The sequence below is a fragment of the Antechinus flavipes genome, chromosome 5 (genome assembly GCF_016432865.1).
Source record: "Antechinus flavipes isolate AdamAnt ecotype Samford, QLD, Australia chromosome 5, AdamAnt_v2, whole genome shotgun sequence".
NCBI classification, from domain to species: domain Eukaryota; kingdom Metazoa; phylum Chordata; class Mammalia; order Dasyuromorphia; family Dasyuridae; genus Antechinus; species Antechinus flavipes.
The window spans coordinates 84,936,606-84,953,392 of record NC_067402.1 but is presented as its reverse complement, the minus strand read 5'-3'; the positions used below and the strand labels follow the sequence as shown (position 1 = coordinate 84,953,392).

General features: G+C 46.7%; 1 protein-coding gene across 1 annotated transcript; it reads right to left on the bottom strand.

Moving 5' to 3' along the window:
• Positions 1–716: 716 nt before the first annotated feature.
• SHH (sonic hedgehog signaling molecule) lies at positions 717–16,148 on the bottom strand. Its single transcript, XM_052001359.1, has 3 exons — positions 15,781–16,148; positions 8,542–8,803; positions 717–4,989 (listed from the first exon to the last, which is right to left on the bottom strand). Exons 1-3 carry the CDS (start codon positions 16,087–16,089, stop codon positions 4,118–4,120), a joined length of 1,443 nt encoding a protein of 480 aa, XP_051857319.1. The 5' UTR covers positions 16,090–16,148; the 3' UTR covers positions 717–4,117.
• Between the last annotated feature and the right edge of the window lie 639 nt (positions 16,149–16,787).

Below are 16,787 nucleotides of genomic sequence, written 5' to 3'. Positions count from 1 at the left end.
AAGGATTGGATTCACTTTTAGCTTCACACTCACCATTGAGGAAGATCTAGCTGACTCCAGGGAAATTCAGGATTAGCAGAGTATCTTGAATAGAGAAGGTGCTCAAATAAATGTGTTTACTACTGAAGAAGCAAAATATGGTGGGTCTCTTTGGGTTATCACTATAGGCTTCCTAGCCCAAGTGGACACTAACGTTTTTAACATGGAAGGATAGACTAAAGACAATTTCTTCAGCATTAACAGTGAATCCTGGCCTGCTGAGACTTCTCCACATCCAACTAAAGGAAGAGTTAGCTCTAGTAACTCTCTACTGATGTATGAATAGGTTCTTTGTTTCTTCCGTGTCAAAATTCACAACTAACTGGCTTTCTTGACACATCAGCCTGGTATTTCACACATGGGTATTGTGAAGTGTGTAAAGGGATTCACCCAGGAGAGGGATGTTCCCCATTTCACTTTATCTTCCTCCACCCCCTTTTCAGGCAAAAAAGTTTTAGGTTTCAGAGTTGTTTCTAATGCAATGAGTCACTTGCAACTTTGCACCTCAATTGGGTGATTATCCACTCATTGAAGGGATTTGGAAACCGAATTCTCCATTGGAACCTTTTTTTTTCCTTTTCTAATTGCCACTAAAATTTTATGAGAAAAAAAAATGACAACTCTAACTGACAATATGGGGTGGGGGAATTCTGCCACATAACAGACATTTCAGAACGTCTCTATAATTTCTTTAATTATTCAAACAACAGAGCACAAGGGTAATAGCTTCAAGTACATTCGTATACATATTTTCAACAAGAACAGGTATGTATTTAATCATTCGCTAGGTCGGCAGCAACCATTATGCATACATTTTATACAAGCTATTGCCATTGTCAACCATGAACATGGAGAACCTCAAGTCAACTTGAGGATGGTGCCATGTTGAAGTCAAATGGTGGCCCCTTTTCCCCTCATTTAGCTTTTCTGCCATGTGACTCCTTCCTGTTAAGTCTTTTCAATGCCCATGAAGAAAAGTGATTTATTGCCTAAAGCTCTAGAGATATTGTTAAAAGATGGAGGGAAAAGATAAAAGGTGTTTAAGGGAAGCAAACCATGAGAACACACCTGGCTAAGAGAGTTTGCTGCCCACATGGCACAACTGAATTCTGTGCTCAGATATTGTTCTGCTGAAGCCTTCAGAGACACACTGAGTAAGGGAGCGGAGAACCCTATTTCTGCCAGTCTTGCATCTGGCTGGATCTATACACACAGATCAGTTTTGCTCTTTTGCCTCCAAGTCCTGAGTCAGTGTAAGTCACATTAATTAAAATCTTGAAGCCCCACCTAAGTTTGTAAACTCTGTCTTTAAAACATGATGATCTCAAGAAGGAAATAGAATTTTACAGAATCTGGGAAGGGTCCCCCTCCTAGAGATAGAGCCCCCAACCCAGCCTGTCTTTACTGTAGATGGGTAGCCCGATGCTTCTGTTCCCACTGATCGCTTTAACCCAACCCTATAATATTTTAATATATAGAATATTATCAAACTATAAAAGTCTCTTTCCCACAAGGCCCAGTATGAAAATAAGAAGGGGAAGACACAGGCCCAGTCTTCTAGCACTAATTCATTGCATGGGTCAATTATGATTATGCCCCAGATATCACCCACAGGCCAAGTGCTGGTCATAGGACCAAAAATGGCATCCTTTGCTTAATAAAATCATATCATAGGATGATTGATTTACAGGTCACCTAACCTAACCCTCTTATTTTATAAGTGATGAAACATCTAAGATCATATCATATTAACTGAAAGAGCTGGGATTTGAATTCAGGGCTTCCAACTTGGAATCTACCCTTTTTCCATTCACTATCCTCATCTTTCAAATGGAATTAGGTGAAAGATAGTAGAAAATTGAGGAATTTGGGCCAACTCCATAAGATGAGTTAAACATGGATAATCTGAAGAAAAAGATTAGAAACATAAAGGGTTTGTCTATAAGGTAGAATCAAGTTTCCAATTCCATGTAGTCACAGACCAGATGACCAAGGACTTGGGGACTAAAGCAAAAAGATTTGGCCACACACACCAGACAAAGGTAAACCCCTAATCGAGCTATAACCAAGACTCAAGTCGATTCACAGTCCGATTCTGCAAACATGAAAGAATCAAAGCTAGCCTACTCTGCAGAACCTTAGACCTGAGTCCTGGGGAGCCAGTGGCCAAGTCAGACCAAGCAAAGTCAGACCAAGCAAAGGGCTGCCTCATTGCTCCAGGCATGAAAGTTTGGGGAGGTCTGTAGACATTGTTGACTGCTTACAACAGTCTGCAACAGAAAGCTGGAAAAGACTAGCAGCATCTCCTGAATCTGCTACAAAAAACAGAACAGATTGGGGAAAATGCCCACCCCTTTCAGAATCAATTCTTCAAGAAAGTGGATGTTCTCCCTCTGGTTCAGAGATCCTGGGAGATTTCTAAAGGATAGTGGCTGGGAGAATCAGATAGTAGTAGACCATTCTCCATGCAGGGATGGAGCTGTGTAGCCTTGAGGATCTAGAGAAGCAATGATGGGACTGGATCACTAAAACCCAGAGACAGAGAAAGTGCAATGAGACATTTTTTGGCATCCAAAGGACAGGTTGGGGCCTACTTGTAGGCCCCAAAAAAGTGAGCCAACTGAGCAGACTATATAGTACAGAATAGGACATTAAGGGAGAAAGTTCACTAAAAGTCCCTTTGAGGTTGACTCCTCTTTGACAAATTAGGTTTTTTTTTGATCAAGAGGAAACCCTGCCCCTCCACACATGTCACTACCACCCTATAACACCCATCCATGGGGAGTATAGAAACAACTTCACAAAATAAATACAACAGATTGAGGTTTCTCTAGAGAGGAGGCTAAACAAGTTGATTTGATGTATTTGGTTACCTACTTAAGTTTATCTGAATTCACAGTATAAGCAACACATCTAAATAGAATATCGGGAATTCCTTTTAGTATCGGGTTTCCCAAACAAAGAAGCCAAAAAGAAAAAAAAAAAAGGGCTGCAACAATAACTCTTAGTTATTATATACTAACCAGATTGTGCATGGCACATTTTATTTCTATAAAACTATTAAAACTATTACAAAATATTTTAAAAATACATTTTAGTAAATTTACAGTAGTTATTTCTCAATTTATTAATGCAAAACATCCTTTTTTCCCTCTGTACAAACTACAGGCTCCATCTTTGTGGGCTCATTACCATGTGCGCTTTTTTAAAAAATATTATTTTCTAATAAATTCTTTGAAGTTAAAAATAACAAAGTTCTTGCAGTTTGCAAAAAAAAGTGTAACAGTCTTGACTTCCAAGAATGTGGCCATAATGATGCTGACAATGCAAATATTAAAGCAAAAAACAATACAGGAGATGGCTGTTACAGTGGAAACTAGTTAAATTAAAATAATATATTCTCATATTTTACACTATTTCAAAAAAAACAAAATGTAATTCTGTTAAGTATTGATCTCTCAAAAAATCTAATTTACAATTCTGCGTACAAAAATATAATTTGTGGACCCCCACGAAGCATGTCTTACTTTACACTTGCTGGAAAGCAGGAGCGATGCAAAGGAGGAGTGGAAAGTACAGAATTTTGCTTTCTGAAAGTCAGGACACGCGGGACATGTAGAAAAATAGACTCTGAGCAGTTTTGCTTGGCCTCACAAAATAATCTTTCCCCCCTGTGAGTACAATTCACATGATAATAATAAGTTATCAAAGAAAAAAAAACTATTTAAGGCTCTTGAAGGTCCGGTTCATATTATTTAAAACATCTATTCAAATACCAAACAAATAAATAGCCAGGAGAGGAGGAAAAAATAATAACAAAAATAAAACAATAACAAAAAACCAACAAAATTAAAATATATATAATATATATATAAAAACTAAACACAACAACAAAACTCCCCGGGGTCTGTGTTTCCTTAAAGTCTACTTTGGACTGTCCTACTTTATTATCATCATTATTATTATTAATTATTATTATAATTAAAAGTCTCATTCCGTGCTCTCATAATTTCTTTTTGTTGTTGTTACCCCCACCCTCGCCCTCCCGCCCCCCTTCCGCCCAGGATCCCCTTCTGTTTCAGCTGGACTTGACTGCCATCCCCAGGGGGTGCAGTGCGTCACTGTCCAACAGCCAGGTGCCTATTTGGTAGAGCAGCTGCGAGTACCAGTGGATGCCGGCCGTCGTGGCCCCAGCATCTGGAGCATCCGGCACATCTGGCGAGGCTGCGGGGAGGACGGCACGGCCGCCCCCGCCCCCGCCGGGGCCGCCGCCGCCCCGGCCCCAGTCCCTGCCCGCAGGGGAGAGCACGGCCAGCAGGGCGTGGGCCAGTCGGAAGGGGGCGAACGCCCAGTGTGCCCAGCTGTGCTCCTCGATGACGGCGTAGCAAGAGGCCAACACGCGGTTGATCAGGATGGTGCCCTGCGCGGTGAGCGGCGCGTAAACTCCCGTGGCCTCTTCGCGCAGGGACACGCTGTGCACGGCGGCGGGCAGCAGCCTCCGGTCACCGCCCCGCTCCTCCACTACGTAGACCCTCTGTCCGGGGCGGACGCGGCTGGCGAAGAGCGACTGGCGTCCGGCCGCGACCCCGGGCGGTGGCTTCTGCCAGGCCCAGCCCGACGGCTGCTCCGGCGGCGGCAGCCCCGGCTCCCCCGGAGGCAGCGGCTCTGGACTCGAGTCGTTTTGCGGGGCGACGAAGAGCAGGTGGGCGGCGGTGAGCAGCAGGCGCTCTCGGGGCTCCCGCGTCTCGATCACGTAGAACACCTTCTTGGCGCCGTCCTCTCGGTCCAAGAAGGCCAAGAAGTCGCTGTAGAGCAGCCGGCCTTGGTCATCGGCGGCCAGCACGCGATCCCCGGGGCTCAGGTCCTTCACCAGCTTCGTGCCGCCCTGCTCCAGGTGCACCGTGGCCGAGCCCGGGAAGCAGCCGCCCGACTTGGCGGCCACTGAGTTCTCTGCAGGTGGGAGCGGGGAAGAGGAAGAAAGGGGGGAAGGAGGGCTGTTAGTACCGAGAGGAAGGCAGTGCGGGACAGGTGAGCCTGGCGGGGAGAAATGAGGCGGGGGATGGGCAAATCCTGGTGAGGGCAGGTTCCCGGAGCAGAACACAGGTCACTTCCCTTTCCCCTCCCCCCCCCCCTTTTTTTTTAAATTCCCTACGCCACAGCGCGAAGACCGGGAACAAATTCTTTATCATCTTCTGGGACATCAAGGGTGTGAAATTGCTCCACAGTGGGAATTTGTCACATCTTCCCTCCGAAGGACTCCTGCCTGCCTACCCCTCCCCACCGCTCCTCTTTACCACTGGATTAGGTAGGTAGCTATCTCCCACTTGTTAGGGAGAGGTCGGGGTTCCCGTTTCATTTTACATTAGAAGTCTCTCCTTTTTCTCCCCGTCCCCCTAATCAAGGATGCTTACTCTCCAATCACCAACTCCTCACCCTGAGAGCGCTCTGAACAGCGGAGGGGGAGGGGCGGGGTGTGATTTTGCACCCAGGCTTACTGGGACGAATTCCCAGCGAAGGGCTAGCTCTGAGAAGGGCCGGTCTGGGTGGTGGGTGTTCTGGGTTTCTTGGGCGAAGGGAGGGACGGGGTGGGTGAGCTAGACTAGACAGAGAGCGCTGAGCTGGAGCTGAAGCCCCGCTGAGTTTGTCGGTTGCATGGGGTCTCTGATGAAAAATAACTGAAATAGTTGTAGCAACTCGACAAACACACCGGGCAATTGGTCTGGGAGGGAAAATCCGGCGTTTGTTTGGGTCCTCTAATTAAAATCTAATAAAGAACTCACGCATTGTCATTTCGATTCCTTGAATAAATGGGAGGCACTCTTGGAAGAGAGGACACTTCCATTTTCTTCCCCCCCCCCTTCTTCTTCTTTTGTGTGTGTGTGTGTGTGTGTGTGTGTGTGTGTGTGTGTGTGTGTGACTCTCTCACTACCCACCCCGTTATTTGCTCAGGTGCAGAGCCCCCCATGTGCCAATTCACACACATACTCTCCAAAAACCCAGGCCCTCACAAGCACTATTTGCACAGCAAAGCCACTTTTGCAGGGCACTCAAGATGTGTATTTGAATTTTAAATGGAGGACCCTGCTCTAAGCACCAGATAGACGCGGCCCATTTTCAATGCCCCTTTTTAGCACCCCAGCCTCTCGCCCTCTCTGTCTCGGTCTCTCTCTATCCAGATGACAATAATTCAGGCTTTTGGAGGACTAGAGGGGGGCCTGGAAGGGGAGGGGGCGGAGGAGAGGGGGCTGTACTCTTCTTTGCATTCCAATCTCGGGGATCATGCTTTTTGCAAATAGAGATTGAGATAAAGAATCTTCCTGCTGGAATTACAGGGGTTTTAATCTTCTCATCAGTTTCTCCGTCATGAAGTGAGCCTCTGACCATTGGAAACCAGCTTTAGTCTTCGAAATAGGACCTGGTCTCTAGAAAACCCCATAGTAGAATCACACGACCCTGCCTGACACGCACTAGATATTACCCCCAAACCCCAAGTGTGTTCGGAATTTCAATGAGTAGCTTTCTAGTCCCTTGGAATTCTTCCTCTCCCTAGGAAAAATCCACATGGTAGATTATGCCTTTACATTGGGGAGGAGGTTTGGACAGGAGCAGGGGAAAGGGTGGGAAACCATTATGAAAAACAGAGAAGGCCTCAGAGGTCATTTCAGCGTCTAGACAGGAGAGCCTAGAGAGAGAGAGGCTCACCAGTTCCCCTGCAGGGTGAACTACCACCCAGGCCCACCCTTCCCAATTGCAATAGAGTTTTGGAAGTGAGAAACTTTCTCATCTCTGGATCCAAGGAAGTGAATATTGCTAATTTTCTTTCCTTTGGTGAGCCCTTTCCTTCTGCTATAAATACATGTCATCACCACCCTCCGTTTATTTTCAGGTTCCTTCCCTCCCCCCTTCTGTTGTTGCAACAACAACAAAAAAAGTCATTATTTTCTTTTCCCACCAAGTGTGTCTTGACACTTTTAAAATGTTTCTTAACTAAAAGATGCCATTAAAATACAGTTAAAAAACCAAGCAGGCAAAGCCAGGAAAGTGAAGAAAATCGACTCTTCTGAAATTCACCGTTAACTGTTTTACTAAATGTGTCAACTTATGTTCATAGGTGGAAAAAGCTTTAAAAAGAGATCCCAAGTGATGGGTTGAAGTTGGGTGCGTTCCTCTCCCACCCTCCAGCCCTCTTCTTCTTCTTTCCCCCCCCCCCTTTTTTTTCCCACAGCTATTCCTCCTCTGTAACAGCATGTGGCGTTGCAAGCCCAGAGGAAAAAAAAAAACCACACAAGTAAAAAAAAAAAAAAAAAAAACCAAAAAAAAAAAAATACACTCTGGTTGGGGATATACCAGCTGCAGACCACAAGATGAAATCAAAGTTCTTGGCCCTCACCCACAGCAGTAAGTAATCTTAGCAGAGCTAATAATAATAATAATAATCAGGGCTTCCGAGCGTGTGGCCATCCAGATGTTTGGAAGCACTAATGTTTGTTGGGAGCATGCGAAAGTTCTCCCATTTATTTATTCATTTATATATTTACACTAGTTTCTAAACCCACAGATTTGAGTATGAGTTAATTTAAAAGCAAACTTTGGGACCTCACCTTCTCCATAAATTGGAATACTCTGACATAATGTGGACATGAGTGTGGTAGGTTGGTTGTTAAACCTCTTAGAGAAGAAGGAAAAAAACCAATTTAGTCTGACTGGATTTTCTTTAAGTGGCTGCACTGAGCCTGGTTGCTATTTTAATATCTTTGCTGAATATTTGCATCCTTGGAGCTGCTGTCATCTCCCTTCACTAGGGATAGACCCACTCTACCTCAATGCTCCCGTCTTCTCTCCATTCCTATCCCTGTCCTCTTCTAGAGATGCCTTAATACAAGCTTGAAATCAGGAGTGAAGAGAATAGGTATATAAAAGGGAAGGAAGGTTGAAAGGAAGGAAGTAAGGAAGTAGTCGAGGAAGGAAAGGCCAGAGGAAGGGATGGGAACTTCCCTACTATGCTGAAGACCCATTAGAATTGTGTTTGGAAATATTTGGGTGTTTACATAACATATAATCATGGTATTGGGGACAATTCCTAGAATGGTAGGATTGGAAGTCAAAACCCAGAGGTTCTAAGTAGAGATGTTAACTGATGACATCAAGTCTCTTACCAGATGTATTTCTCTATTATTTTCTGCCTGTCTTCTGTCTCTTCTCTATTTCTCTCTGTGTATCTCTCTGTTCATCTTTCTTGTATACACACACATTCTCTCTCTCTTTCTGTCTGTCTCTCTTCCTCTCTCTTCCTTCCGCCCCTCCCATCTTTTCCCAGAAGAGACTACAATCATAGAAAGTATCCAGGGTCCTAGAGGAGGGCAAGAATATAACTCAGGAAGTCTCACTTGCAGATCTGATGAAGCTAGGGAGGACTTATTGGGGGAGGGGGCATTGTTGAGAGATCGGAAACCAGGGTAGGGGTGAGGGTAGGGTGAGTGACTGGCTTGCTTGCTCCCTTACCTGCTTTCACAGAGCAGTGGATATGGGCTTTAGATTCGTAATAGACCCAGTCGAAGCCAGCCTCCACGGCCAAGCGGGCCAGCATGCCATATTTGCTTCGGTCCCGGTCTGAGGTGGTGATGTCCACTGCCCGGCCCTCATAGTGCAGCGACTCTTCAGAGTGGTGACCATCCTCATCCCAGCCCTCAGTGACCCGAAGTTTCACCCCGGGCCACTGGTTCATGACAGAGATAGCCAGGGCATTCAGTTTGTCCTTACACCTCTGGGAATAGAATTGGGAGAGGTGTCATAGAGGAGGGAGAAGACAGATGGAGAGCTTGTTAACAGGACTGAGAACTATTCCTGCTTCTTATACCCTCCCTCTCCCTATCCCACCCTCTTTTCAAGAGCCTCTCTTGCTTGTGGTTCTTGATACCCAGGAAGCAGCTCTTTAACTTCCTCTCACTAGGAGTCCAATAGTCTCAGGTAGCAAAATTTCCTTGATTTGGAAAGTCTAGGTAGTATGAGGGAAGCCTTATTTTGTATCAACTCGATTTAATCATGTATATGTGTATTGGGGACAGGGTAGGAAAAAACAGAGGGATGGGGGTGGAATGGAGAGCTGCGGTCCTGGATTCAGGACTAACTGGCTCATGATCCACTTTTGCAGTGTTGGTCATCTGGGGATGCAAATTTATAGAGAACAAATTTCTTTTGGGAAGAGTGGCTTTTTGAAGCACTGAGTCAGCAGGTCCAGAATGACAGGTTTTTGAGGTGGAAGGGACCTTAAAGACCACTTAGGCCAACCACCTCAGTTTATACAGATGAGGAAACTGAGGCACCGAGAGCTTAAGGTCAAGGTGAATTAGGTCCATTGACTCCAAATTAAGATTTTGCCTTTCAAAACACCATCTGCCAACGGTTTGAAGTTAGAGTAGTTAAAAAAGGGGGAGTCTCTTTGAGAACCCAACAAGTCATATTCTCACAGACTTCAGAAAGCATACCTTATACTCCCCCCCTTTCTTTCTGGTGCTCTCCCACCCTATGTGTCTCTAAAAGTTTTCATGTTCCTCTTCTATGGCCACAACAGCTTCCCACACATTTGCATGCCTTTTATCTATCTCTGACGGGACCCCTCTTGAACGAGCGTCTTTCTCTGCATCCCCCAGTCACTCCCCCAAATCAACTCTCCTTTCAGAGCAAATTACCCCCTAAAGCCCTCAGAATTAGAAGTAGACAGTGAGATGGGAGAGAGACCTTGCATTTCATCTATATGACTCAAAATACACTGTACATGTTTTAAAGAATGAAAAGCCATGATTTATCTCTGGGACCTTTCCTGCCCCCCTCAAGACTTTCTAAGGGGAAGATTAAGCCAAAGGTAAAAAAGAAAAATAAAGCTTACAAGTTGATAGCAAAGTTTAGTAGGGGGAGGGGGACAAAGAAAAGTAACCAGGTGAGTTATAATTTTCCATATGGGCTAGGGCAGGATGACAAACATTCTTTATCTGGAGAGCCACATTCTTTTTACTCTGTGGAGTTCTTTTCTGCTTAGGTTTTCTGTGGTCTGATTGTATTTCTTGTTTTCTTTAACCTCTTCCTTTCCCTCCTCTCATTCTCTTGGCCCCAATTTAGAATGGTGTCCAGCAAGTTTGAAGAGCAAACTGAAGAGTTTAAGGGAGGGGGGTGGTGTTTCTATGTATAAAGAGGTGAGTGTGTGTGTGTGTGTGTGTGTGTGTGTGTGTGTGTGTGTGTGTGCTGGGAGAGTAGGAAGGAGGATAGAAAGTAAGGAAGGGAAAATGTTTCCATAAGAAAATCTAGAAAGTAGAATGACATTCTTTTTGCTTCTTTTCCCTTCATCTGTCTACTAATCTATTAGCTATCTAGCTATCCATCTATCCATCCATCTCCTCCTCCCCCACACAAAGTTTATGCCAAAACGCTTTCCTTGTGATTATTACAATTTTATATTTGTTTTGAACCAGTTCAAAGAGAATTCTAGTAAAAAACTGAAATATACTTTTAGAGTGTAGGAATTGGGGTTCCCAGATAACTTTCCAAACTTTCCTCTTTCTTCAGTCAGGTTAGCTGAATGAATGGGAAAAATTGAAAGAGAAATTGGTGATGGAGGATGATTAAGAGGTTGGAGAGGGGATGATGGTGGATTTTGTATCTTCAGATGATAGAAGACAAGATGTCTCTTTTTCTAATTAGAGTCAGAAATCAGAGGCAGAAACGGAGATATTGAGAAAATCAGAGGTGATGTTAGTCAAGGAACCTGGACTGGCTCTCTGTGGCTGCTGGGGCTCTTTGCTCTTAACTTCTTCCAGAGATAGAGAAGATGTTTGACCTTCTCCCAGATAACTCTCCCCAAAGAGGTTACCAATATATAAAATTGCCCATCAAAAAGGACCCCCCCCCCTTTTTAGCAGCTTTTCAGAAAGCCTTTTTTTGGGGAGAGTGTTAGTTCGGAGTGGGGATGGGAGTGGGATGAAGGTGCAAGGAAGCTGAGAATTATTACAGTTTTCAAGGGAACTTGACACGATTGCTTAACAGGAAAAGTTCCGAGTATTTGGCAGCAATAAAAACGGTAATATAGTTGTAGGAGTTAAAATATAAAAGAAAAATAAGTAGCAGTCTGGTGTGTGTGTGGGGGGGGGGGGAGGCGCGAGAAAACTAGCCCTCGCGGGATTTTCCTGTTGTTCCCTTGCCCTCCTCATAAGAGTTTAAGTGAGATCACTACAAGGATGACACGCACTTTTGTGGAAGACAAGCGATGAAACAAGAGTGGATTTATAGCTGAGAGAATAAGCCCGCCCCGCGGTCACGCGTGCACGTGCGCACACATACAAACACGCATACTCGCTCACAGCTTCTCTTCCTACCCCGGATCCTTCCTCGAGCACTTCGCCACCCCCACCCGCACTGGACAGTGAAGCTTTAAAGAGCCTGGGGGCAATCTAGGGAAGTGGGGAGGAAACGCTTTCACTCCGGGATCGGGATCTCTGATTCAAGCTGGAGCCACTCGAAAATGAGAAATCTGCACCAGAATACACGCGGAGAAAGAAGGTTCGGGTTGGGGGAGTAAGGAGTGTGGATGGAGGCGGTGGCGGCGTAACACGGGGCAAATACACCATCCCCGCCCCGATCCCCTGCCCCAGGTTTCCTATTAATTGTTTCTGGCAAAAGGGGAAGTACCAACAACCTCACCGCCACCACCGCAGTCGCCTCCTCCTCCCTCCTCCCTTTTCCCTCCTCCCTCTTCTTCCTCCTCTTCTTCCTCCTCTTTCTTCTCTTCCTCCACTTCCTTATCTTCTTCCTCCTCCTGCTGCTGCTGCTGTTGCTGCCTGAAGGACTCTCACTCTATACTGGCTGAGCTGGATTGTCGAAGTCAAAAGCCGTGAAGCTCAGACAATTTATTAATTCACTGGGTCGTGTGCCACGAATCAAGCCCAATTCTGTTCACTCACCGTGAAGCCCAGCAGGGCTGCCTCAGCTCGGGCTTTTGTGTCAGCTGAGGCAAAGTTGTTCAACACGCCCCCGCTCTCTGCCAAGTGCCTAACCTCTCCCTCCACAAATGACTGCTCGGAGGAAACACTTAACAGGTACCTGTCACTGTAAACAAGCTGGTGGGTTTCCCATAATGAGGGGGACCCTAAACTGTAAAAGAGCCACAGCCCCCCAAATCATAACCTACATACATCTCCTGTCTTCCTTAACTAAATACAACTCCCCTCTCCTCACACCGCACCTCCCCCCCACCCACCCCCATATTTCAACATTCTCTAAAGCAGATAGGACATTTGCTAAATTCCGCCACTTCACTGCTTTACCCTCAGTCCAGATCCCGCTTCCTTACTAGTTCCCCGCTGTCCCCCTTTCAGACCATTGTCACCCTCAGACTGGGAAGTTGACCTGCCTGAGCCTGTACATGTGTGTCCGTCTGTGTTTCCACCTTTCCTAGAGTTAATATTAACCAGTAGCTAATGCGTTCAGGAACGACTCTGAAAGTTCCACTGGGGAAGATTTCGCCATGGTTGAGGGATTTGTGAAGCAGCACACACACACACACACACACACACACACACACACACACACACACATTTTAGTATGTTGTATCTAACTCAAGAAGATCGCCTGCTGAACCCCAGTTCAGAAGATGTCTCTGCAGAAAACTCATTACTTCAGTCCTTCCATCCCCCACCTCCATCGCCCTGTCTTTCAGATCAACTGTATATTATTTCTATCAACAACATCCCCCCAAATGCCTACTCTCTTCCCTGTCATTCTCCCCCCCCCCCAATAACACACTTTTCACTTGGGGAGCCAGAGAACAGAATGTTAGGAATGGGAATAGGGTGGGAGAAAGAAACCAAGTGACTGGACTGATTCTTCAGCGCTTACTTCTTCCCACTACCATGCATTTTTTTTGGGGTACTTGCATGACAGGGTTACGGGGACTTAGGTTCCCCTTACTTCAATAATCCTTCTGGCTGTTGCCCCCTCCCCCCATCTTTTGTGTCGGGAACAGGAATAGCCAATGCTCGGGTGTGTGTGTGAGTGTGGGGGGGACTTATTTGTTTTCGTTTCGTTCGTCTGAGGGAAGTTGACAGAAGGTCAGAAGTTCAAATGCTGCCAGCCAATGGCAGCGAGAGTGGTCAAGCCTGTAGCAGGCACGGCGCTGAATTCCCTGGGAAGGGCAAGTAGTTAGGGGGGCGGGGAAGGAGACGCAGAGGTAGACGGGGAATGGTTGGGGGGAGATGCAGAGTTAGTGGGGTGAGCGTAAAGGGAAAAAAGAGCAAGATTCAAGAGAGGCTGGGAAAGAGGAAACACAAGAGGAAAGAAGGGGAAGGACAGACTAGACAGAGGAGTGAAAGAAAAAAGATATGCTATCACCGAGCACTCCTTCGGAGCTTCCTCTCTAGCTATCCACCCAGCCCTTTAAAACACCATCACCACACCCCTCCTCCCTCCTCCCTCCTCCCTTTTCCCTCCTCCTCCTCCTCCTCTCTTCCTCCTCCTCTTCCTCCTCTTCCTCCTCCTCCTCGTCCTCCTCCTCCTCCTCTTCCTCCTCCTCCTCCTCCTCCTCTTGCCGCCGCCGCCGCTGCCTGCTCCTCCTCAACCCTCGCCTAGTCAGCCCCCTCCCCCAGCAGCCTTATTTAATTATTATCATTATAGTATTATTATTATCATCACCATCGTCCTACTTATGTAGCTAATTCGCGGGCGTGATCTTTTAAGGAAGGGGAAGGATTTCTTCCCTTCGGGTTTAGGAGAATCTGGACCCGTGACGGCGGCGGCGGCAGCGCCAGTAGCAGCAACAGCAGTAGCAGATCCAGCCTCTGTCGTATTCGAAAGGATACAAGCTGAAACCCTAGCCGTGGCGATCGATAAAGGAGGAGTAAGTGGAGCTGAAAATGCGTCTGACTTGGCGCACAGCTCCGCTGCCTTGCAGCTTTTCAAAAAGGCTGCGATGACTGAGGACTGTAAGCAGGGGGAACTGAGATCTGGCGGGCGGTGGGGGCCAGGGATGGGTGAAACGGGTGCTCGGGCTGTCTGTCAGTCGGTCTTCCACAAACAAGAGCAACTGTTAACAGTGTTGGGAGCCAGGAATCTCCAGCCCTCCCTCGGGCCCCCCTCCCCCCAATCCTACCTCCGATCCTTAGCCATCTCACCCCGGCCCAGCCCCCCGCCCCCAGCGGGTTTATGAGCAGCCAGAGGCAGGCTAGGGACAGAGGTTGGGGATGGGGGGGGAGTGGAAGCTCCTGCCCAACCAAGCTGGCAAACTCAGTCCACCACGCTGCACTCAACCTGCACACTGTGGCCTGTACATAATTGAGGCTCACGCTTTTATCTGCCTACAAGAGCCCGCGTCAACGCTCTAGGTAAGATTTAAGGTGGTCGAGAGCAGATCTGGAGGAGAGCCCGACAAGGACACTCGTGAAAATGAAATAGAGTCATCTTCCAGGGCCGGCTTATTCCTGCCCCTCAATAAATCAACGACCTGGGGGATTGAGTAGGGATGGGAGGGGAGGAAGATCCTTGCTAATTCCGACCCCCCCAACTTTCCACCCCCACTAGTGCGTCTCCTCCAACCTCATTGCGTTACTAGCACCAAAGGTGGGACTTAAATATTTTAATAGGGCAATAAAAATGATATTGACCTATATTTGCAAGGAAAACCATTTCTAGCTTGTTAGATCCATGGAGTTTCAGAAACTCCGTGACTGGCGGTCGAATTTGCTTCTCAGACATCTCAATGTGGGAAAGGAGGCACGAAGGGAACGTTTGTTTTGCGGTTTCTTCCTTGCTTTTTCTTTTTTGAAATAAAATAAATAACAAGCCTAAGATAGTTCTGCATTCCATCTTTCCACTATTCTCTCTCCCCATCCCCCACCCAATATTTATTCGGTTGTAATTCTTGAGCAATCTGATTTAAAAGAGAGTGATGCAATGCTAATAAGTTGTAAGTCCCTCCCCTAAGGTACCACGGGCGACGGGAGAAAGAGAGCATCCTTAAAGAAATATCAATATATTCACACTCGGATGGGCACAATTGCAAAAGACGGTATTGCAATACAAGCTACATAATACAGAAATGGGAGAGCAATAGCTGTGGCTGAAGCCACACTGCCTTTTGTCAGAACAGCCTTTCTGGCCTGCCGAATTAAGAATTTATTTGGGATGTGGGAAGAGTGGGGGTGAGAAAAGAAATAAAAAAGGAGACAGGAAAAAAAGTGTCTTAAGATCTAATACTCCCAGAGTCGGTAATCTCTATCTGGTGGTCACTGTATATATTGATGGAGGGAGGGGGGGCCGCGAATTTTCCCCTTCTCCCATCCCTCCTATTTCTATTTCCTCGCCCCTTCCTCTCCTCCCCCAAGCAACAAGGGCAGACTCAAGGAGCCGAATGCCCTAAAAGCTGAGCTCTCTCTAGTAAGTTGCATGACAGGGCTGAGACAGGGTAGGGAGTAGAAGACCAATAACACAGAAATCAAATCAATGACATAAAACCCGAGCTCAACTGCCACTCTCCCCACCCCCATCGCTATCCCCAAACTTCTTTAGCTGTACTCATAATATGGACTCTTTGAGAAAGAGGAAGGGTGATGGGATAGGTGGGTGAGGAGGAAAGAGGATATGATCTTAAAATTGAGAAGGAAAAATAAAGGACAGAGGCTCCTGAGCACTTCCTTACACGTTTTCCTTGCCTTTCAAAGAAACACATTAAACGCCACACATGGATGGATGGGTTTCTACCTGAGTCATCAGCCGGTCCGCTCCGGTGTTTTCTTCATCCTTAAATATAATGTCAGGATTGTAATTGGGGGTGAGTTCTTTAAATCGTTCGGAGTTTCTGGAGATCTTCCCTTCGTATCTTCCACTAGCCCCTAGGGTCTTCTCCGCCACGTTGGGGATAAACTGCTTGTAGGCTAAGGGGGTCAGCTTTTTGGGGTGCCGCCTCTTCCCAAATCCCCTGCCAGGTCCGCATGCCAGCCCCGAGGACATCAAGAGAGAAGAGACGAGGACCACCAGCAGAAATCTCGTCAGCAGCAGCATCTCGTCCATTGAATCCAGTTACTTCAAAGCTTCCTTGGTGTGTGTGTGTGTATGTGTGTGTGTGTGTGTGTGTGTGTATGTGTGTGCGCGCCTGTGCGCGTGTCTATCTCAGGCTGTCTCCCTAGGTCGGTCTCTCTCTCTCTCTCTCTCTCTCTCTCTCTCTCTCTCTCTCTCTCTCTCCTTCCTCCCTCTCTCCTCTTTCTTTTTCTCTTTTCTCCTTCTCTCTGTCTCAATAAAGCTTTGCTTCCTTGCTGGTTCCTTCAACTATCCACCGATTCCTATCGAGACAGGTGCTGAAATGGCAGGCTGCCGGTCGCTGATAACGGAACACATCGGAGTTGGGTCGCGAGACAGCAATCAAAAGACAAAAAGAGTCTGATTTTAATGGTAGCAAGCCTAGAAACGCTTGTGAGAGAAGCCTGCCTTTAGCACTATATTATAGCTGGCAGGGACCACATCTGATTGGCCGAGGCGAGACAGCCTGTCTTCTGATTTAACCCTCAAAAAGGCAACAAAATGTTTCTTCTGTTGCTGTTGCTGCAGCTTGCTGCTGCTGCTGCTGCCGCCGCACTTTCACCTGAGGGCTGGGGCGGGGGGTGGGTGGGTGGGGGTGGGGGTGGGTGGGAGAAAAAAGGAAAAAAAAGAGAAAAGAAAGGGGGAGGGGGGAAATACAAAAGGAGTTGTATAGCAGCGAGGTAGAATCTGGT